Source organism: Megalobrama amblycephala, linkage group LG12 (genome assembly GCF_018812025.1).
Source record: "Megalobrama amblycephala isolate DHTTF-2021 linkage group LG12, ASM1881202v1, whole genome shotgun sequence".
Taxonomy (NCBI): domain Eukaryota; kingdom Metazoa; phylum Chordata; class Actinopteri; order Cypriniformes; family Xenocyprididae; genus Megalobrama; species Megalobrama amblycephala.
The window spans coordinates 32,406,900-32,429,833 of NC_063055.1; the positions used below are offsets into that span (position 1 = coordinate 32,406,900).

The window sequence follows — 22,934 nt, forward strand, 5'->3', positions numbered from 1 at the left end:
TGGGGAGCTAAACCATTTAGAGCTTTATAAGTAAGTAGCAAGATTTTAAAATCTATACGATGTTTAATAGGGAGCCAATGTAATGTTGACAGAACTGGGCTAATATGGTCATACTTTCTGGTTCTAGTAAGAACTCTAGCTGCCGCATTTTGGACCAACTGTAGTCTGTTTAAAAGCCGAGCAGAACAACCACCCAGTAGAGCGTTACAGTAATCTAGTCTTGAGGTCATGAATGCATGAACCAACTGTTCCGCATTTGTCATTGAGAGCATATGTCGTAATTTAGATATATTTTTTAGATGGAAGAAGGCGGTTTTACAGATACTAGAAACATGACTTTCAAATGAAAGATTGGTATCAAAGAGCACACCCAGGTTCCTAACTGAGGACGAAGATTTAATGGAGCACCCGTCAAGTGTTAGAGAGTATTCAAGGTTTTTTCGTGAGGAAGTTTTTGGTCCAAAGATTAGGATATCAGTTTTTTCTGAATTTAATAATAAGAAATTTCTTGTCATCCAGTTTTTAATGTCAGCTATGCATTCTGTTAGTTTTGTGAATTTGTAGGTTTCGCCAGGGCGCGAGGAAATATAGAGCTGAGTATCGTCAGCGTAGCAGTGAAAACTAACACCATGCTTCCTAATTATCTCTCCTAAGGGCAGCATGTACAGAGTGAAAAGCAACGGTCCTAGTACTGAGCCTTGTGGTACTCCATATTGAACTTGTGATCGATACGACATCTCTTCATTAACTACTACAGACTGATAACGGTCAGATAAGTAAGATTTGAACCATGCCAAAGCAATTCCACTAATGCCAATATAGTTTTCAAGTCTTTTTAAAAGAATGTTGTGATCGATAGTGTCAAAAGCAGCACTGAGATCTAATAACACTAATAGAGAAATACAGCCACGATCGGATGATAAGAGTAGATCGTTTGTAACTCTAACGAGAGCAGTCTCAGTACTATGGTATGGTCTAAATCCTGACTGGAAATCCTCACAGATTCCATTTCTTTCTAAAAAGGAGCACAGTTGTGTTGAAACTGCCTTTCTAGTATCTTTGACAGAAAAGGTAGATTCGAGATTGGCCTGTAATTTACTAAATCTCTCGGATCTAGTTGAGGTTTTTTAATAAGAGGTTTAATAATAGCCTGCTTAAAAGTTTTTGGCACGTATCCTAGTGTTAACGATGAATTAATTATATCAAGAAGTGGACCTACGACCTCTGGAAGCATTTCTTTCAGTAGTTTAGTCGGCATTGGGTCTAACATACATGTTGTTGATTTGATGATTTGATAAGTTTAGATAATTCTTCCTCTCCTATAGCGGCAAATGATTCTAGTTTTACCTCAGGGACACTACAGTGCACTGTCTGAAGCGAAACTGTAGACGGTTGCATGTTTATAATTTTCTCTCTAATATTGTCAATCTTGCAAGTAAAGAAGTTCATAAAGTCATTACTGCTGTGCTCTTGGAAACGTCAGCAGTTGAATCTCTGTTTCTAGTTAATTTAGCCACTGTGTCAAATAATACCTAGGATTATGTTTGTTTTCTATTAAGAGATTTGAAAAATAAGTAGATCTAGCATTTCTTATAGCCGTTCTGTACTCAATCATTTTTTCTTTCCACGAAAGGCGAAAAACTTCTAGTTTTGTTTTCTTCCAACTACGTTCAGCTTTTCTCACAGCTCGTTTTAGAGCCCGAGTGTGCTCATCATACCACGGCGTTGGATTAGTTTCCTTAATCTTCTTTAGACGTAAAGGAGCGACTGCATCTAATGTGCTGGAAAAGAGAGAGCCAATAGTTTCTGTTGCAGCATCGAGTTCTTCTAAGTTGTCAGGTGTACTAAGGCGATGAAACTGCTCGGGGAGATTATTTATAAAGCAATCTTTAGTGGTAGAAGTGATGGTTCTACCATATTTATGGCTGGGTGGTGGTTTTGTAGCCTTGGCTAACTGTATTATACACGACACTAAATAATGATCTGATATATCATCGCTCTGCTGTAGAATTTCAACAGCATCAATATCAATTCCATGCGACAGTATTAGATCTAAGGTATGATTACGACAATGAGTGGGTCCTGACACGTGTTGTCTAACTCCAATAGAGTTTAAAATGTCTGCAAATGCCAATCCAAATGCGTCTTTATTATTATCTACATGGATATTAAAATCACCAACAACAAGGACTTTATCCGCAGCCAGTACTAACTCTGATAGAAAATCAGCAAATTCCTTGATAAAGTCAGTATGGTGCCCTGGTGGCCTGTATACAGTAGCCAGCACAAATGTCAACTTACATAATGTTACATAAAGCACCATCACTTCAAAGGAGTTATATTTGAAATTCTTTTGAATGATTCTGAATATATTACTATAAATTACAGCAACACCTCCCCCTTTGCCTTTCTGTCGAGGATTGTGTCGATAGTCATAACCTTGAGGACTAGACTCATTTAAAATAATGTAATCGTCTGGTTTTAGCCAGGTTTCTGTCAAACACAGCAAGTCTAGTTTATTTTCTGTGATAATTTCATTTACAATAAGTGCTTTTGAAGAAATAGATCTAATATTCAGTAGCCCAAGCTTTATCATTTGTTTATCTAATTTATCTGTGATTTTCATTTTTTGAACATCAATTAAATTTTTACCCTTAAAAGGTTTCGGAAGTTTTTTGTATTTACTAGTTCGAGGTACAGACACAGTCTCTATGTGATAATATCTAGGTGAAAGAGTTTCTATGTGCTGTGAATTATTTGAGTTCTGTGACGTGTGGCAGCTAGCAGACGGTCGGTTTAGCCAGTTTGTCTGCGTCCTGATCTGGGCCCTGGTTTGTCATGGTTTAGCTCTAAGACTATTTGCCAAATTTCTAGATAGAAGAGCAGCACCATCCCGGGAGGGATGAATACTATCTCTTTTCAACAGATCAGGTCTGCCCCAAAAGCTTTTCCAATTGTCTATGAAACCTATATTATTCTGCGGACACCACTTAGACAGCCAGCCATTGAGTGATGATAACCTGCTAACTATCTCATCACTCCGACGAACAGGAAGAGGGCCAGAACAAATTACTTCTGCTGACATTGAATTTGCGAGTTCACACACCTCTTTAATGTTAATTTTAGTGATCTCCGACTGACGAAGTCGAACATCATTTGTGCCGACGTGGATAATGATTTTAGAATATTTACGTTTAGCATTAGCCAGCACTTTTAAATTTGCTTTGATGTCAGGTGCTCTGGCCCCCGGCAAACATGTGACTATGGTGGCTGGTGTCTCTATTTTCACGTTCCGTGTAATAGAATCGCCAATAACTAGGGCACTTTCAACAGGATTCTCAGTGGGTGCGTCACTGAGTGGGAGAACCTGTTTGATGTTCTAATCGGAACGGAAGAGTGGTGTTTGTTCTTGCCACTATGCCGCCTCACAGTCACCCAGTTAGCCTGCTGCGTGGCTTCTACAACCGGAACCGAATGTGCAGTGTTTACTAGGCTAGTCGCATCCAAAGCAGTATCTAAGGCCCTTTCATTCTCACTATCCTCAATTAAAGTTTGGATGCGTGTCTCTAATTCTGAGATTCTCTCTGTCAGCCTGACAATATCCCTGCATTTATCACATGTGTAAGTCTCACTGCTGACAGAAAGAGCTAAGCTGTACATGTTGCAGTTAATACACATGATAATCGTCGGACATGACTGACCGTGTTTTTGTACGCCGTCCGAAAAGCTGCATCGCACACGGGACTCGCTAGCTGGATGTCTTGGTCGCTTGCCGGTGCCTGGGGCAAGGGTGATGTGCGGGACGCTGTACCTCGCGGTGGATCGATGAATGCCGGGCAGCAAAGTCTCCACAGCTTCCCGATCTGGCGAGGACGGATCAGAATAACATACATCGGATAAATCCGCCATTAGATCGACAAGGAAGGTTAGTTTAGAGGAAAAAAATAGACGGTAGCTAGCAGGCTAGCGGGCTATGGCTGACACTAGGTGATTACGCTGGTAGATTACTAGTAATAAATCGTTCCGTTTAGTAATACTATGCAATAGGTTAAGTAATCTAGTGAAAAATAAGAAAGTTATATTATGTGAATAGGAATAAAGAGAAAGATTTAGGATAAACTCCACGAAGCTTCGAGCGTAGGTCAGACAGCAGGCAGGCAAAACACTGAGCAGAGAGGCAGACAGGACTGCGTGTGTGTGTGTGTGTGTGTCTTGTGTTGGTTCCTGCGTCCTGTTCCACCCTCATTGACTCTCCTGTCCTGCAGTCAGTCAAGTGCTGCTTTTATCTCACCAATGTCAGTCCTTTGAGCCGCTGTCAAGTTTCCACTGTCGGCAGAGAGCCTGGAATTTCTCATCGCTGACCAGCCTGTTCTCCTGCCCTAATGTTTGGACTGTGTTCTCACCTGTCTTGTGTTTTGTCTTTTGTCAAAAAATATCACCTGCGTTTTACAAGAACAAAACCACCTTGAGGTAGTGCACTTGTTCAAAAGCTTCTGAGATTGTCATACATTCATAGGGCAATAAAATGCAAAAAAACAAAACAAAAAACAAACAAACAAACAAACAAAAAAACTTTTACAAAGTGTGTGAAGAGTCCTTAAAGGATTAGTTCACTTCAGAATTAAAATTTCCTTTTAATTTTGTTTGTACATATTGATCTACTGGTTCTTGTCACAAAAATACAAATCTTTGTAATAATTATTTGTGTATAATTGTGTTTTAAATCTAGTCAGAGTTCCAGTGTTCTCTGAGAAACGATGGCGTTGTGGACTCTCTATCTGTCTCTCGGTCTTCTGGTCGCTTTGAATGCTTCAGGTAAAACTATTATTCCACGTCTCACATCATAACTGTTATTACATAACATGGATTGAAGCACATCTGGGACTCTGAAATGACGAATCAGAAGCAGGAATGGTCTAATACAAGATGTGCACCTGAGTTTGTCTCTGAATTATTATGATAATATTAAGAAAAAAACACAACAATAATTATATCATTATATCAGCTGAAGTTGTTCATTCTTATGAGTGTTTTTTTTTTAATTATTAATTTTGACAATAAAATATGACTGTTAATTTACAGTATATATTCATTGGTAGTTGTAGTAGCACTACTGCTAGCAGTTCTGTTTTAAAACTGTGTATTTCTTTCTTTTTAAGCGGAAACAAGTTCTGTTGGAATTAGACATTGTGGCAGTAAGTCTTCTCTTGTCTTCTTCTCTTGTCAGTGTGTATGTCTAGTACAGTACAAATGTTCTAAAGAGTATACTGGAAACTACTTTAAATCCTTTGTTTATTTAAGGTACACTATGTAGTTTTTTTTGCTCAAAATAAACAAAATTTAAATAATGAGTCAATACATCATCAATCCCTCTTACAAAATATGATTCACTGATTCACTGTGTTAAGTCTATTAGAAGTGTTTATATTTTAGACCTGTCAGAACAGTTTTCCGACATACATCACTCGCCCATGTGTGTCTCGTCACATCCGTAAATAGAGAAAAGTTGCTCCGGCCGCTTTGACGCGTGTCTGGTGTGGGAGTGGCACAGGTTAGCTGTCACAAGAGCAAGAAAGGAAGAGATGGAGCAGCTGAATCTCCAACCTCTGGGGAATCACCTGTTTTAAACAAACACTGAACAGAGGAGAGTCTGCTGGAGAAAAGAGAACGCAACAGAGCTCGTAATAAAACAAGAATCAACATTAGCTCGGCTTTAGGAGATGGCGAGAACTGAGGGATTTGAAATGTTGTAAAAGCAACACGGTGATTAATGATTTCTTATTACTCGAACGATGAGTGAGGAATTTTATTACAGGACCAGATAGACTGCCATGTAGTATTGGGATGGGAGAAACAAAGCTTTTCAAAGCTTCAAATCAATTGAACCAATTGCTTTGCAAAATGATTTACTGTTTCGAAACACCACACGCTGGTGACACCTGCTATAGTCAAAACAGTGTAAAAGTGTAAAACTCATGCCAAACATGCATAAAACAGCTTTTACAAATCCATTGCATATGTTTTACTGAAAGTGTCTGTTTAATGTGTATTCTTTATCAAATTTCAGGCCTTGTTTTATTTGTTCAATGGATGGGTCAGCTAAACAGAAACTACAATTATTCCTTTTAATTATACAAAAATCACATTTAGATGTCTATGAATGTTTTAAACTCACCAGAGATCAAATTTTAGACACGTAATTCTCTAGTAATAGACAGACACTTGTTCAATGGGGGGTGTTCTCAGTGAATCAACATGATCCATGGGTTGAGAGATCGCCCCCCAGCGGTGAACCATTGATATTTCAAAACATTTCAAAACAGTTATGATGTATTGAAGCCTCGTTTACTGAAATAATGTGACTTTGGCAGGTTGAAACCTACTCTGAACCACTTATAAAACAAATTCCTAGTATGTGTAAACATACCTGGCAATAAAGCTCTTTCTTCTTATTCGAAACAAAAGATTTGTAAAAGTTTAGAAGCTTCATCGAAAGCACGCATCACTGATATGTAGCTCTCTAACAGAGTTCACTGTACAGCATCTTTTGTGAAGCGTCGCCTTCATCTCCACAGTCATGCGAAGCCAAAGCACAACTGAAACAATGTTGCATGACTTTTTGTTTTTTAACCGATACAGGGCCAAAAGTTACATAGTGTACCTTTAAATGAAAGTTATTAATTTAATTACATGAAAGGTCATTAATGGTTAAAACATAATAACAAACAAAACTTCCATTTAACAGTCTGTCTGGCAGGATGGACTTCCTATGGATGCAGATGCTTCAAGTTTTTCAATGTCCAGTACACATGGATTTCAGCCGAGGTACGATACGTTCAGCTTCTAATATGGCATTAAAAATAATATAAGAATATTCTTGGATTAACTCTGTAAACATCTGTGACACCTGTCAGTTATCAGAGAAAAGTCATTTCAACCTGTTCCAGGTTAAAAACAAAAAAATATATGTTAACAGTAAAGAAATGACAGTGGAGCTCCAGGATGTGAACAAACATCACTGTGATAATACTGAAACATTATAATGATCTGAAAATACAGACATACAGATTTCATGTTATCATGAGGATCACTTAAAAACTTTATCTATGTGAAGTTATATCTAATCTATATACAGTATAACCAGAACCTTTTCTAGAAAAGTAGTCCCACCTCAAATGGCAGATTTTATATTTCACGGGTAAAATAATAAACAAAAAATAAACAGCACAGTGAGTAAACATTATTTCGATGGTAACTGAGGGAATGTCACAAATTTTGGAATATTTATTTAAAATAACATGTTCTTTGTGTTTGCTCATGTCTCTGCCTCTACAGTATGTGTGTTTGGCCTATGGTGGGAACCTTGCTTCTGTACACAGCCATGCTGAGTACGTGTTCATACAGAAGCTGGTTAGACAAACAACTCAAGCATCAACACGTGCCTGGATCGGAGGCCATGATGCTGTTGAGGTAAGCAATTATTTTTTGATCATACTTTCTGTGCTACTGGGCATTTATGATTATACATTAATACTCAAAAACAGTTTTCAAAATGCACAAACATAGATGTGTTTTTATTATTTATTTTTGGTCCTCTGTGAAAAAAAATAGCAAGTTATTGGTAGCACATCCTCATATATTGCTGGTTTGAAACCCGCCACAGGGTGTCCGGTAAGAGACTTGGTCAAAGATAGTTGAAATATTGGAGTAACCCATTTATTTGTCAACACAACAACTCAGTTATTAGCAAATCTTGAACAGTTGTCTTAGTTGGGTGTATTCAGTATGTGTGTTTTTTCTATAAAACAGAAAATACAAAGTAATATAAATATACATGATAAAAACATTAAATGTTCTAAACAGAAATACACATGATGAATATTTAGTGAAATACAGAATTAAAAAGTGTAGAAAAAAGTGTAAGAAAAAACAAATTAGGTATGTCATAAACATGAAGTTAAATAGTAAACAGCTTAATTTGTTTTATATAGCAGCGGTGCTCAGTCTGGACATGTTCTGCGCGCATGCGCAATAAGTTGTTTACAACTCGGAAACAAGCACTTAGACAAGTAAACTGCACCCAAATACAAACAAAATATACAGAAACAAAATCAGTATAAGCAACTATGAATAAAGGTAACATATATACAGTGTAACGTCATGCTAAATACACTGCAAAAAATGCTGTTCTTACTTAGAATTTTTGTCTTGTTTCCAGTCCAAATATCTAAAAATTCTTAGATCAAGAAGCATCTTCTTGACAAGTAAAAATTATGTTCTTGTTTTTAGGAAAAATAAGTCAAAATTAAGTGATTTTTTCCTTAAAGCAAGTAAAATAATCTGCCAGTGGAGTAAACAACATAATCTTAATCCAAAATCAAAACAAGATTATATAGTTTTGCACTAAACGAGGCGCCTGAAGCGCCATGGGCGGGATGATCGCCTGTACTCCGATCTGTGAGCACTGATTGGCTGCTGTGCTGGATGCTGCGTGTCAATCAGTCAATCTCGGTAAAACAGAGAGAGATTTAAATTAAAATGCATATTATTCTTGTAATTGCATTTTAACAATCAGAATAGTTTAGTGCATTGGCAGCCATGAGATGGGCACCATGATGATGTCATACTCCAGTGTTTGTATTGTGAAACTCGGTGTGAAATAGTGTGGCTGACAGAGATAGTTAAGCCCTTTACTGATACCCTTTCTGTGAAACAATTTCTGTTTAGATTTCTGACATGTTTAAAGTGGGGTTAGGGTTCATGAGGAATCATCTTTTAGATAAATAAAGTAAAAATTAAGCCATGTAACGCTGTGGACATAAACACAATGTCGTTTCTTTCTCTTTTGTTCATAGGAGGGAAAATGGCTCTGGAGTGATGGAAAAAGAATGAACTATCAAATATGGTCTCCTGGAAATCCCAGTAATTATCTTGGAAAAGAGCACTGCCTTGAGATCAACTATGACAGTAAGTGACTGCTGTTAATCCTCATGAAATAACCAATGTTGAGATGTCTGTATATCCCGAAGCTTTTTCATCAAAGTTAAAAATGTTTTGTGAACATTCATCACAAAAACATTGTTGCTGATTGTTTTCTAGACATCAAATACTAATATTTTTGTGTCTACCATACTAAATAAACGTAATAAACATTATTTAGTTTTTATGATACACTAATGATAAAAACAACTGGTAACACTTTAGAATACTGATCCTTCATTAATGAATAACTACACAGGAACAAATGAGTAATGCATTATTAACACTCTAGTAACTACTATTAACTAACAATAAACTCTGATGAATGAATTAGTAAGTAATAGTGCTCAGCTGAAGGTGGTAGTTCACTATTAACTAATCAGTAACTACTGTTTTTTTCATTCCTCCCAGAGAACTACTAAGAACTACTATATACAGGTTCATAATTAATGTGAATAATGAATAATGTATAATTAATTCTAGAGTAAAGGCCTTGGTAACCCATTAGTAATGACTGAAGTATTACCAAATACTTAAAGGATTACTCCACTTTTAAATAAACTTTTCCTGATTATTTACTCATCCCAATGTCATCCAAGATGTCCATGTCTTTCAAATTGTTCAAAATGATCCCAGATGAGCAATAAGGGTGTTATCTAGTGAAACCATCGCTAATTTTCTGAAAATAAAAAAGAAAATTATATAAGTTTTAACCTTAAATGCTCATCTTGAACTAGCTCTCTTCTTCTTCTCCTCTAGCTAGTTTAAGATGAGCATTTAAGGTTAAAACTTATATAATTTTCAATTTTTTTTCAGAAAATGAGTGATGGTTTCTCTAGATAAGACCCTTATTTCTCATCTGGGATCGTGTTGAACAATTTGAAGCTGCAGTGAAACTCATTTTGACCTTCAACTGTTTGGTGCCCATTAAAGTCCACTATATGGAAAAAAAGTCCTGGAATGTTTTCATCAAAAACTTTAATTTCTTTTCGACTTAAGAAAGAAAGACATGGACATCTTGGATGACATTGGGGTGAGTAAATAATCAGGAAAAGTTTATTTAAAAGTGGACTAATCCTTTAAGAAGGAATTACTAATTATTTGGATCAGTATTCTAAAGTGAAAAGCATGATAACTCTCTAGTAACTACTGAAGTCTTTGTAAACTTTTGAGGGTTTTGTAAAGTATTGGATAGTAATAACTCAAGAGTTACTATAAAACTCTAAAGTAACTACTTCTTATTTGGATCATTATTCTAAAGTGGAGATCATAGTAACCCACTAGTAATTACTTAAGTGTTACCAAATACATCATAAGGAATTACTGTACAAAAACATACAAAAACCTCAAAAGTTTACAAAGACTTCAGTAGTTACTAGAGAGTTATCAGGCTTTTCACTTTAGAATACTGATCCAAATAATTAGTAATTCTTTCTTAAGTACTTCAGTCATTACTAGTGGGTTACCAAGGCCTTTACTTTAGTATTAATTATACATTATGCATCATTCATGTTAATTACAAACATATATATAGTAGTTCTTAGTAGTTCTCTGGGAGGAATGAAAAAACAGTAGTTACTGATTAGTTAATAGTGAACTACCACCTTCAACTGAGCACTATTACTTACTAATTCATTCATCAGAGTTTATTGTTAGTTAATAGTAGTTACTAGAGTGTTAATAATGCATTATTCATTTGTTCCTGTGGTAGTTATTCATTAATGAAGGATCAGTATTCCTAAAGTGTTACCTCCTAAGCTACAGTTCTGCAGAATATTCAACATACATGCAACAAAATAAGAAGGATCATAAAAAAAAATGCATGTTATTTAATACTGTCCAGAATATTATATACTCCACAAAACAAATGATAAAACAACTATTTGTTTCTGTCTTTCAACAGATGGCAACTGGAATGATGACAACTGTTCTGTACAGAAGCCCTTTGTGTGTGTGAAATGAACCAGCATGTGAAGAATCAATGTAGAAGAAACAAGCTACTTTGATTCATTTACTTTCCATTAGAAATGTTCAATGGAGGTTAATAAATGTGTTAAAAAAAAAAAGGTTAATTTTGTTAATTATGTTTGATTTTTTTGTGAAAGATAAGTTAAACATCCTTTTATAATCATCACTCCACGGTCTCTCTCTTTTCACACAAACACAACTTAGAAAATGTCTGCCAACAATAAAACAACAACAAAAACAAACAAACAAACAAAAACATGCAGATTAGAAATAAGTAATTAATTAAAAAAGTAAAATGATAACTTGAAAAAGTTAGTCACCAAATATATTAATGGCACTCTTATTTTGTGTCTTATATCCTGTACCTTCAATTAATGTCAAGTACTTTCTCCTAAACCAAGTAGTCTATATGATATATTTTTTTTTTTTTTTTTTTTCATATGCTGCAACTTTCCCCAATTCTGTAACAGGAGTTGAAATATGATTGACAGCTTGCCCACTCTGTCAGATCCAGGGAAATACATTTTTAAATAAATGTAGCCTTGGTGAGCAGACGAAACTTCTTTTAAAAACATTAAAAATCTTAGTGGTTCCAAACTTTTGGACTGTACTGTATTATATATATATATATATATATATATACAGTTGTGGCCAGAATTATTAGACCCCTTCATAAATATGATCAAAGATGACTCTAAAAATAAATCTGCATTTTTATCCTTTTGATCTTTAATTTATAAAATTAGCAAAAATCTAACCTTTCATTGAAGGAAAAGAATTGAAAGTGGGGGGGAAATAACATTAAGAAATAAATGTTTTTCTCCAAAACACATTGCCCACAATTATTAGCACCCCTAGAATTTTTTATGAGTAAAATATCTCTGAAGTATATTCCCATTCATATTTAATTTTTTTAGCTCACCGGGGTGATCATGAACATGAAATTGGCCAGCCATGACTTCCTGTTCCACAGGAGTATAAACATGAGGAAACACAAAGGCCAAATTCCCGTAATCATTCATCACAATGGGAAAAAACAAAGAATATAGTTCTGATGTGCAGCAAATGATTGTCGAGCTTCACAAAATAGAAAGTGGCTGTAAGAAAATAGCTAAAGCATTGAAAATCCCCATTTCCACTATCAGGGCAATAATTGAGAAGTTCCAATCAACTAAAGATGTTACAAATCTGCCTGGAAGAGGACATGTGTCTAAATCATCCTAATGTGTGGTGAGGAGGAAAGTTTGAGTGTCCAAAGACTCTCCAAGGATCACAGCTGGAGAATTGCAGAGATTAATTGAGTCTTGAGTCTCAGAAAGCCTAAAAAAATATATCAAACAGCACCTACATCCCCACAAGTTGTTCGGGAGGGTTTCAAGAAAAATCCTCTGCTCTCATCCAGAAACAATCTCCAGCATATTCAGTTGTCAGACAAGACTGGAACTTCAAACGGGACAAGCTTCTATGGTCAGATGAAACTAAAACAAGAGCTTCTTGGCAGCAAACCCACCAGATGGGTTTGGTGCACACATGGATAAAAAGTGCCCCATGTCCACGGTTAAATATACTGCTGGATCTTTAATGTTGTGGGCCTATTTTTGTGCTGGAGGTCCTGGACAACTTGTTCAGATATATCGTATCATGGATTCTATCAAATACCAACAGATAAAAAAATCAAAACCTGACCGCTTCTGCTAGAAATCTTATAATGGGCTGTGGTTGGATCATCCGTCGGGACATTATGATCCAAAACAAACATCAAAACCAGCACAAAAATGGTTGTCACTGAGCACAAAATGAAGCTTCTGCCATGTTTGTCTTCCCAGTTCCCTGACCTGAACCCTTAAAGAAATGAGTGGAGTGAACTGAATTTTGAGTTAAGAAGCACCAACATGGAGCTGGAATCTGAAGGATCTGGACAGTTTTTTCTGTATGGAGGATATTGTCTCTGATCTCTTATTCACGAAAACTCCAAATTCATGAGGCATTATAGAATATGATTCAGAGCTGTTATCTTTGGCATTAGGAGGTTGCAAAAAGAATTGAATAAAAGGAATGCTAATAATTGTGGGCAACGTGTTTTGGAGAATCTCCATTTATGCTTCATAATGTTATTTCCCCCCACTTTCAATTCTTTCAGGCTTCAATGAAAGGTTAGATTTTTGATAATTTTATAAATTAAAGATCAAAAGGATAAACAATGCAGATTTATTTTTAGAGTCATCTTTGATCATATTTATGAAGGGGTCTAATAATTCTGGCCACAACTGATATATATATATATATATATATATATATATATATATATATATATTCAAACCCATGATATTTGTTTTGTTGTTGTTGTCATTATGATTGTTCGTTGTTAAAGATACAACCATGGTATCTTACCCTGATCTTGTTTGCAATTATAAGCTCTGCAATAAAAAGTGCTTAGCACACCCCAACACAATAATAAATAATAAATGCTGAACAATACTTAATTATATTACTTTTCTTTTTTTTTTTTTTTTTTTTTTTTTTTTTATTACTGAAAATGATGTTTTAGTAAATGCAATTTATTTTGTCATTTGTCATAGCTATGCATGAACACACACAAGACAAATGCAGCCAAGGGGAAAACATCTCAATTTACAGTCAAGCAATGAATTAATGCATACATTAATGAAACAATTATATATAATTAATTTTGATGAAGCAGCTGACCACCGTGAACACCTTCACCTGTCTTTGCCATCCATCATGTCCCTCACTGCTGCTCTTCTCAATGGAGACATTGTTGACCCAGAGGATGAGGAAGACCATGATGATGGACCCCTGAACCCCTCAACCTTGAAGCAAGAGTGGGAGAAGATGTGCAGGACAATCTGGCTGCTGTGTCTGCTGCAAACATTTGTTTGCTCTCCACGAGCAGGACTACCTGTAAAACATTTCAAACTGATTAAAACGTTACAATTCATGTCAGCATTCTGTTTCTTGCCATATTTAATTTCACATTTTTACAATTACATGCTAATTTTTGTTGTAGACTTATTTTGTGGTGTAGTGGGATAAACCACTGAGCTGGTCAGCAGAAGGTTTGCTGGTTCGATCTCTGCAGCATCTCCACCAGTGTGTCCTTGATCGAGACACTTTACTCCAGGTTACTCCAGCGGGATCATCCCTGTAATAAGAGCCCTGTAAGTCACTTTGGATAAAAGCATCTGCCAAATGCAAATAAATGTAAATGTGCTCCTTTTTTGAAAGTTTCTCAGGCACTTAAACTTCTTAAAGTTTACCTTTTCAAGGAACTACTATAATATAAACGCATACATACATTTCATTCAGTTTCTATTTGCGGGAATAAAGGGTTAATTCACCCAAACATATAAATGCATTCTGTTTAATCCCTGAAAAGGTGATTTTGGTCAAGTTTTTCCTGCTGGTTTCTGTTCATACAGTATCAGTCTATGGAGCTTGACTTCCAGAAGCTTCATGACATTATTTGATGATGCTTTTGAAACTTCATTGTATGAACAGAAACCAGCAGAACAAACTTGACCAAAATCACATCCTCAATGTCCTTTGGTCTTTGTCTAGCTCTGGCTCTGGACTCACTGAGGATGAAGAAATCACATCAGCGTCAGTCCAGATGAGTGATGGAGGGTCTCGTCCATGACACTGAACCATTCCCAGGATCTGCTGTGTCTCTCCATCCTCAGTGCTCACACCAGTCTGAGGACATTTCACATCCTACAATAATGCACAAAAATAAAAGAAAAGCAAATTTTAATAGCACAATGTCAACTGATTTCTGTATTAGAAGTAACAAAATGATCTTACTTTATATTTTTGGTGGTTAACTGTAACTCGTGAAAAACTCATCGAGGCTCAAAGAAATGATCCTTCATTAGCAAAGAGTTTCAAATCAGCAGAGAACTATAGAGAATGAGTGGAACGTAGTTTATCAAGTAATAGCTCCCACTGTCTTTCGCCAGCAGGTTTTGTCATTGGCACATGATCACCTGTTGTTTGGACATTTAGGGATAACAAAAATAACCTATAACCGTGTTCCTCAACATTCACACAATTTTTTTGGTATTGAAAGATTATGTGTATTTTCATTATCTTTAGTTAGATGCATTTACATTGTGACTGCGCCTCAGATGCAATCAACTCTGTGTTTGTAAAGGTGTGAACCAAATGGCCCATACAGACGTATGGCCCACAGAAACTGATGGAGTGAATGACAAAGAAACAGCATTGCTCAGAGCAGATCACAGGGTAGATCGATCTCCTGTGGGAGGTCCTAACAGTGTTCTATTGTTTGTAACCCTTTTGTCTTCATGTATAAAGTTCTGTCCCACAGACAGAACTTTGGGTTAAGATGTTTTGAAGGCTGATGCTGACATCGCTGCTGAAGAACTGTGTTACACTACTACCTTCAATAAATTCTTCTCCCCACAAGAACTCTGGTCAAGCTTACTTATTTTATGTATTAGAGAAATCTAATACATTGGCGAGCCACCCAAACGACTGCACGGCCAAATACAGCAAAATCTAACAATTTGGCGAGCCAGCCAGGAGAGACTGACAAGAAGAGAACTCACCAACTGCAACAAGAAGTGAACAGAAGAGTCTTGGAGATTCTACAGTTTTTATGTTGAAGATCAACAGACTGCATCTGTGGATACAATTTATTTGAATCAACTGGATTCTGTCTCAAATATCCTAATTTGGTGAGTGAAACTTATCAGCTCTCTTAAAAGAACTTAAAGAAAAAAAAAAAGAAAAAAAAAGAGGAATAATAAGTAGACCAGTAAAATTTCTAGTGTAGTCACATACAGTGTAGCACTGTTGAGAATTTTAGGCTTGGGCCTTTCTTGTGAGTCTGTAGGAACCTTTTAAATGTTTAGTTCATTCTTCTGAGACTGTAGGAGCTATAGAAATAAGGTTTATAGCTTGGCCCTGTTCTCTTAAGTCTGTAAGAATCATTTAAGAAAAAGGTTTAGTCCATTCTCATGAGACTGTAGGAGCCATAGATATGTAGTACAAGGCTTGGGCCTTTCTAATGAGTCTGTAGGAACCTTTTAAATGTTTTAGTCCATTCTCCTGAGACTGTAGAAGCTATAGATATAAGGTTTATAGCTTGGCCCTGTTCTCTTGAGTGTGTAGGAATCATTTAAGGAAGAGGTTTAGTCCATTCTCATGAGACTGTAGGAGCCACAGATATATAGTACACGGTTTGGTCCTTTCTCTGGAGTGTGTAGGAATTGTTTAAGAAACAATTTGGTCCGTTCATTAAGAGATCGTAGAAGCAAAGGCTTGGTCCTTTCTCTTTGTGTCTGTAGAAATTGTTAAAGAAACAGTTTAGTCCATTCATCCAGAGACTGCAGAAACCATAAAATGTCTTGGGACTGATGTTGCTGCAAGAATTATAATTTCTTGACTGGGTGCTAATTCAGTAGCCATTATTTTAGTTTTGAAATAAATGTTCTAACTGGGTTAGAAGATGATGGCATAAAGCCATGGAACTATAAGTTGGTTAGCCTTCCGATGAAAGATACAGAAAGTTCTAAAGTAAATTGTCTAAGAGACAAACTCAGCCTTGTGAGCTAGGACTCAAAAAGATGTCTTTTCAGTCAGAAGTTTTCAGAAATGAACAAGGAAATTAGCCTGAAAATGAATGTTTTGTCTTAACAGTAATATTGAAAACTTGTTAGGAGTACAAGTAGAGTCCATAATACACAATTTTGTATTTTGGAAACATGTTTGATTTGTCTGTGTATCTGAAATGGTCTGTCTAAAAGATTGCTGAGAATTTAAATCTGAATAAGCACCTAACGGCTCTAACACCTTTTGTTCTGTTTCACACCTCTGAGGTGCACATACAGTGGCATTAAGACAACTTGAGCAAGACAGACAACCAGACAGTAAACAGATGCAGAATGAAGTGCACAAAGAAAAAACACCATTGATGACAAATGGAGTTGAACTGCATGAAGACGACCAATGCAGTGAGGATGAGCATCTTTGAACATGTCACAGGCATGAAAATCTAACATCTGACAGCCTTGTCCAAACTGATGAAAGACTCAGCCTGGCAGTACACAATGTGAAGGATAAAGTTTTGACACCTCCAAAGGGGGGCCATGGTAGAGTAACAATTAAAAAAACTCAGAGGTCAATGAAAGAATCCAGGTGGAAAAGCCCACGTCAGGATCTCTTGGTAGCTGATGGAGCAGTTAAGGTGCAAAGAAAAGAAAAGTGGATCGACGTGAGCCAGTGGGATTTGAAACATCTACCTAGAGATGAGGGATAGATGGCAGTAGTGTTTATCAGAGTCCAGAAATGGCGGGACTAGGGTTTTTAGGCTCTAGCTTGTCGCCTGAGGACGAAGACATAAACATACATCCACTGATAAACACAGTAGTGTCCTGCCAATATTAAATAGGGACAGTTTTAGGAGCAGTTAAGTGTTATTTGATTAAAATATTTTCCTTGGCAAGATACGTTTCCCTTTTCTCTTTTGTGTGATTGCAGGTGTTTCAGCACTCCAGATGATGACCAAAGACGACCAACGCCTAGGCCGCACTGCACTGGCCACCTAGCTGAACGTGCCTGAACGTCCACAGAAAACAACACTATCCGTCACTTCCTCAAGACCACAATGTCAAAATAAGAAAGGACTCAAGCATTCAGGAGGATGCAGTCTTCATCATAAACACTTATTCTGTCATTACATTAAGTAATGAAACCTGTATGCAGCATGCTGTATACATGATTTATGGAAGTTTGTTTTATGATCAAAAATGATCAGAGGAGGGATTGAAAGATTATGTGTATTTTCATTATCTTTAGTTAGATGCATTTACATTGTGACTGCGCCTCAGATGCAATCAACTCTGTGTTTGTAAAGGTGTGAACCAAATGGCCCATACAGACGTATGGCCCACAGAAACTGATGGAGTGAATGACAAAGAAACAGCATTGCTCAGAGCAGATCACAGGGTAGATCGATCTCCTGTGGGAGGTCCTAACAGTGTTCTATTGTTTGTAACCCTTTTGTCTTCATGTATAAAGTTCTGTCCCACAGACAGAACTTTGGGTTAAGATGTTTTGAAAGGCTGATGCTGACATCGCTGCTGAAGAACTGTGCTACACTACTACCTTCAATAAATTCTTCTCCCCACAAGAACTCTGGTCAAGCTTACTTATTTTATGTATTAGAGAAATCTAATACATTGGCGAGCCACCCAAACGACTGCACGGCCAAATACAGCAAAATCTAACAATTTGGTCTTGAGCGTGACGTAACACAATTTTGTGAGACTTGTCAAATTTGTCAATATGCAGCTAACCAGGTGATGCCACCGGCTCCTTTAGTTCCAATCCCTGTGTTGGGCCTTTACCAAAGTCAAAATCTGATAATCCAGATTTTGGGTAACCCACAGGCTATTCCTCTGCAATTAATTACAGCCAAAGCAGTTGATAAACATGTAACAACGTTTTTCTCTACTTTTGATTTACCAAATTTTGATTTATGGACGCCGACCTGGAGGGATTTTTGGAGTCTGAAACAGCATTATTATTTGCCAGGCTACCAATCTCTGAAACTCTTGTGAATTTGTCAAATTTTGTAGCTCATTTTAGCACTGATCAAGGGCAGGATGTATTGAGCTGCTTAACAAATTTTCTCAAATTCCTGATCTCCTTAAAGGATACTGGCAGGTTCCATTGACCTCTAGAGCATCTGAAATTTCAGCTTTCATGACACCAGACTGCTTTCTGCAATACAGAGTTATGGCGTTTGGTTTGTGAAATGCTGCTGCTACATTTCAAAAGTTGGTCAATTTAGTGCTTGCTGATGTTCCCAACTGTAGTGCCTATCTTGATGATTTGATTGTTTACTCACAGAGTTGGTCTATAACATTTATCGTTGCTAGTACCTGTTTAAGTGTTAAGAAAGCATACTTGTCCTTAACACTCTGAGGTCTGAAAACGCGCCGGCGCGTTTTGCAGTTTTTTTTTCACATTGCAGCAAAACAGACTTAAAATACTCCGTCATTTTTTGTCATAGAGACATAAGTAATATATCAATTGAAACTATAGAATATCTTCTTTTATTTGTGTACTGCAAGGTTATTTAATCTTACATTTATGGTCCCGATTCGTGCCTCATTCTCAGTTTGTCTTTTTCACTCATTGAATGCATAGGCCTATGGGAAAGAGTCATGAACATGAAGCCAATCCGTTCACAAAACCTCCTCCCAGACTTACTTCAGTACAGGGCTTTTAAACATGTTCAGGGGGTGGTGTAACAATTGTCCAATGAGAATATACTTTCATGATATAGGAATGTGGTACATATAGAAAAACAAGTCTAAATATGGTCAACATCTGGTCCAGTGCCCCTGCCTGCCTTGGGCTCCAGTAAGGCCTAAAAAGCAGGGACCCTTTCTTGGCTGCTTTCCAAGAAACACACAAACATATACATTGTGTACATTAAAACCAGATGTGTGACGAAACCATAACAACCAGTCTCCGTTCTACCCTTGCATCCGTGAAGACCAGGTGAGGGAAAACAGGGAGAAACAAGGAAAGAAAAGTCAGGCTGATAAGAAAATCTATCATGTACACTCAGAGTAAAAACACAATGTTGTGCTTTTTGTAAAATAAAGAAAACTAACATGATGCGTGATTTCTCCTCTCCCTCTGAACGAAGTCCAATCTGATAGTTCTCAGAAAATGAACTGTAACTTAATGAATACTAATCACAGAAAAATTAAACTTATGTCTAAGAAAACGTTAAGATGTCAGGTTTTAAATCATGTAAGTCAAATCGAAAACAAACCTTCTGTGTTTATGTAATCTGTATGAAAAGAGAGCCATGTCAGAAGTCCGTGATTCAGCTCATTATCTGCTAATGCGGCCACGCCCACGGAGCCAGCGCTATTCAGACGCAAATTCAGAGGCAATACATGCATTCATCGTCTCAATCGTGTATTTATTGTCTTGAAAAGTGTTTATCTGGATGTAAAAGTCATGGTTAGGGAGCTCTAGAAGACATGCAGTTAGTTCCTGTTTTCTTTTCTTCTATAGATTAATTTTAGATGAGTTTTTGTTTCTTTAGCGCCCTCCGGCTGCAGTATGAATTGGAAACTCCATTCATGGAATAGCCTCTTCTTCTTTTAGATGAATTTGTGGACTAAAAATGCACAGAGAGCGCCCTCCGACTTCAAGGATGAATTGAAAACACCAGTGCTCATAGTAATGACAATGAATATTAAATAAATATAACTACTCTGTATAGAAAATTGACATAAACATATGAGAATCCAATATTTCTCCAAATGTGCATGCTTTTAAACTAAAAGCCTATATTCAGACTCTTTGCATCACAGAAATACATTATATTTTAAAGTATAATATAAAACCATTACTTTATATTGTAATAATATTTTTCTGTATGTTTCATATATCATGATGAGCTTGAGACATCACAGAAGGTTTTTTTCACAGCCTACCTGACTGAAATGCCTCATTAATATGCAAGTCATTTCAGCTCATTACTATCCAATTCTTTTGTCTTCTCAGGTGAGAATGGCCCATTTTCAGTGGTGATTCACGTCTCCATGCATACTGTGTTTCTTGGCAAAAAGTGTCTTACAAAAACTAAATCAATATATTGTTTTATATGAAGGAGTAGGCAGCATAATTTTTACATAATTTTGAAGCAAAAACTCTAGTTTACAACCTCCAATACCCTAAAGTCTTGTGAACACAGATTTACTATACTTTTTTTGGCCTTATTTCAGTGACTTAAGTTTTTTGTTTTTTCAATAACCACGCATAAACATTATTCCTTCAAAAACACGTCATTAACAAACAAGGACCCACCCATGTCACATTCACAAAAAAATTGTTAACATCATCTCAGGTAAGGTATGATGACATATTCACCACTCAAAATTTTTTTTATGAAATTAGTTTTTGGTAAATCGATAAAATGTCTGTGTTGCCATATGGCAACACTGCGCAATAATGGAATGACATTATTATAATAGGTTAGATAGCTAGCAAAGGCCAGCTGCAGTCTGTTAAGCTGTAACAATAAAAACATTAATGCTAGTGATATAATGTTGATTAATCGTATGTTAAGGACTGCCATGACATTTGTATTATGGATTAAATCAACATCGGAGACCTGCCACCACAGCCAGTATACTGGCCCAGACCTACCACTGACCTACCATAGTGTCTCAAAAAGGCAGGTGCAAGTGGATGTAAGTGTATTGTTAGGGTGAAGTGCACCAAATGTGATGTGTACATGTGTCTCACCTATGAAAAAAAATGCTTTTTGAAGTTTCATATGGAAAAAAGGTGAAGTTTCAAGGATTTTGGGGGGTTCATGTTCATAACCTTCCTCTTAAGATTGCGTAATGTTGAATTTTCATGAACTGCAATGTTTTTGGTTTTATGTCAGTGTTTTATGATGCATGATGAACAGTCTTATATTTGTTTTTAACTGTCTACATTTGCAATTTAAATAATATTCACGAAAAACGTAATGAAATTCAAAGAATATAAAGCATTATTCAGCAAAAGAGAATGGAATAAATAAAAGCACAAGATGTTGGAAAATAAGTATAAGATGTTTATATTTACTGCTAAAGCTTATAATAGCACCAATTGATTCAATACAAACAACATTTTTGAGGAAAAATATTAACTATATACACTTACACTTATTCTAATTTATTTCCACTATTGTACGTTGTTGCCATATGGCAACATATCATAAAGTACCTTAAAATAATATTTTTTTCCAAATTTTTTCTTACAGCACTTCAAGTTAAGCCATTCTAAGAAAAGAAAAAGAGTAAAATATTTTTTATATGAATTTATCATAATGCTTGCGGTAGAGGGTTAAATTACAAGTGCTAAACATTATATTACCTGGGGTTAAAAGCAGTGTTTAGAACGACAACAACCCAGGGTTAAGTGCAGTGTGAGAAGCCCTTTGTTGTAGTATAGCACTAATAGGGCTATTGACTCTGTGCCCACCCTTCCTCTGCACAAGACAGCTGATAGTCTAAAGCACATTAAGAAGGCCAGAAATGTCACAAATCAAGTCTTGTCAAGACACACCTGTAACTGAAAACCATTCCCCATGACTACCTCATGAATCTGATGAGGAAATGCCATGAGTGTGCCCAGCTGTCATCAAGAGATGATCTGGTCAATTATTAATTTATATATACATTTTAATGGTGCACTTATTAATTTCCATGTAATAGGTCTATATACTAAAGCTAAAGTTGTAAGTCATTAAATGCAGAAAATCAAAACTTTAAATATTGATGAGAAATAGATTAGGTTTTGCATGACCTTTTCCAGATATTTAAATTATTGTTGAATATATTAAATGTATTAATTAAATAATATTTTATATAATGCAAGCATTTCTTCTGTGATTTCAGATTCTTCATTTGAGTTGAATCATGTCTAACATCAGTGTGTCATGTGATTCAGACAGCAGTGAGGTTTGTGTATGTGAAGTCTGAATTTGGTCTTTTATATCACTGTATTTGTACAGTAACCCATGTTAAGTGTTTTATATGTCCCAGCGGCGGGGCACATAATCCTGGAGTATGACATATGAGGGGAAACCACAATACTGCAGCACAGATGATATAAAGTTTAGGAAACTGTCACGGTTTGTGTGTTTGTTGTGTGTGTACATGTGTGAGTGAATGATTATGTGGGCGTCACCCATTATGGTCTGATTGTGATCTGTTGCCAGCCGTGTCTTGTTAGTGCGTGTTATATAATGTGCGTGTCTACATGTTGTCTTTGTCAGTTCGTTGCAGGCTGTCCCGGTGTCGTGATCTCTGTTTGTCTCTTCCTGGTTCCTGGATTTCTGGACTGTCGTCGTGTGCCCTGTTTTCTGGGTTGGATTATCCTTGGTCTCTGATACCCGTTGCAGCCCTGCACCACCCAGCTCT

The 22,934-nt window shown here is 36.5% G+C and overlaps 1 protein-coding gene across 1 annotated transcript; it reads left to right on the forward strand.

Moving 5' to 3' along the window:
* The first annotated feature begins 4,713 nt into the window (after nt 1-4,713).
* On the forward strand, nt 4,714-11,355 carry LOC125279916 (galactose-specific lectin nattectin-like). Its single transcript, XM_048210063.1, has 6 exons — nt 4,714-4,815; nt 5,160-5,195; nt 6,746-6,825; nt 7,336-7,470; nt 8,856-8,967; nt 10,883-11,355. The coding sequence occupies exons 1-6, from the start codon at nt 4,758-4,760 to the stop codon at nt 10,939-10,941; spliced, it is 480 nt and encodes a 159-aa protein (XP_048066020.1). The 5' UTR covers nt 4,714-4,757; the 3' UTR covers nt 10,942-11,355.
* Nucleotides 11,356-22,934: the final 11,579 nt, after the last annotated feature.

Bases quoted from the DNA above. Each gene is read 5' to 3' on its own strand.
- LOC125279916 (XM_048210063.1), top strand. From the start codon at position 4,758: ATGGCGTTGTGGACTCTCTATCTGTCTCTCGGTCTTCTGGTCGCTTTG. The intron at 5,196-6,745 runs GTAAGTCTTCTC...TCCATTTAACAG, and splicing joins TGGAATTAGACATTGTGGCA to TCTGTCTGGCAGGATGGACT. The intron at 8,968-10,882 runs GTAAGTGACTGC...GTCTTTCAACAG, and splicing joins CCTTGAGATCAACTATGACA to ATGGCAACTGGAATGATGAC.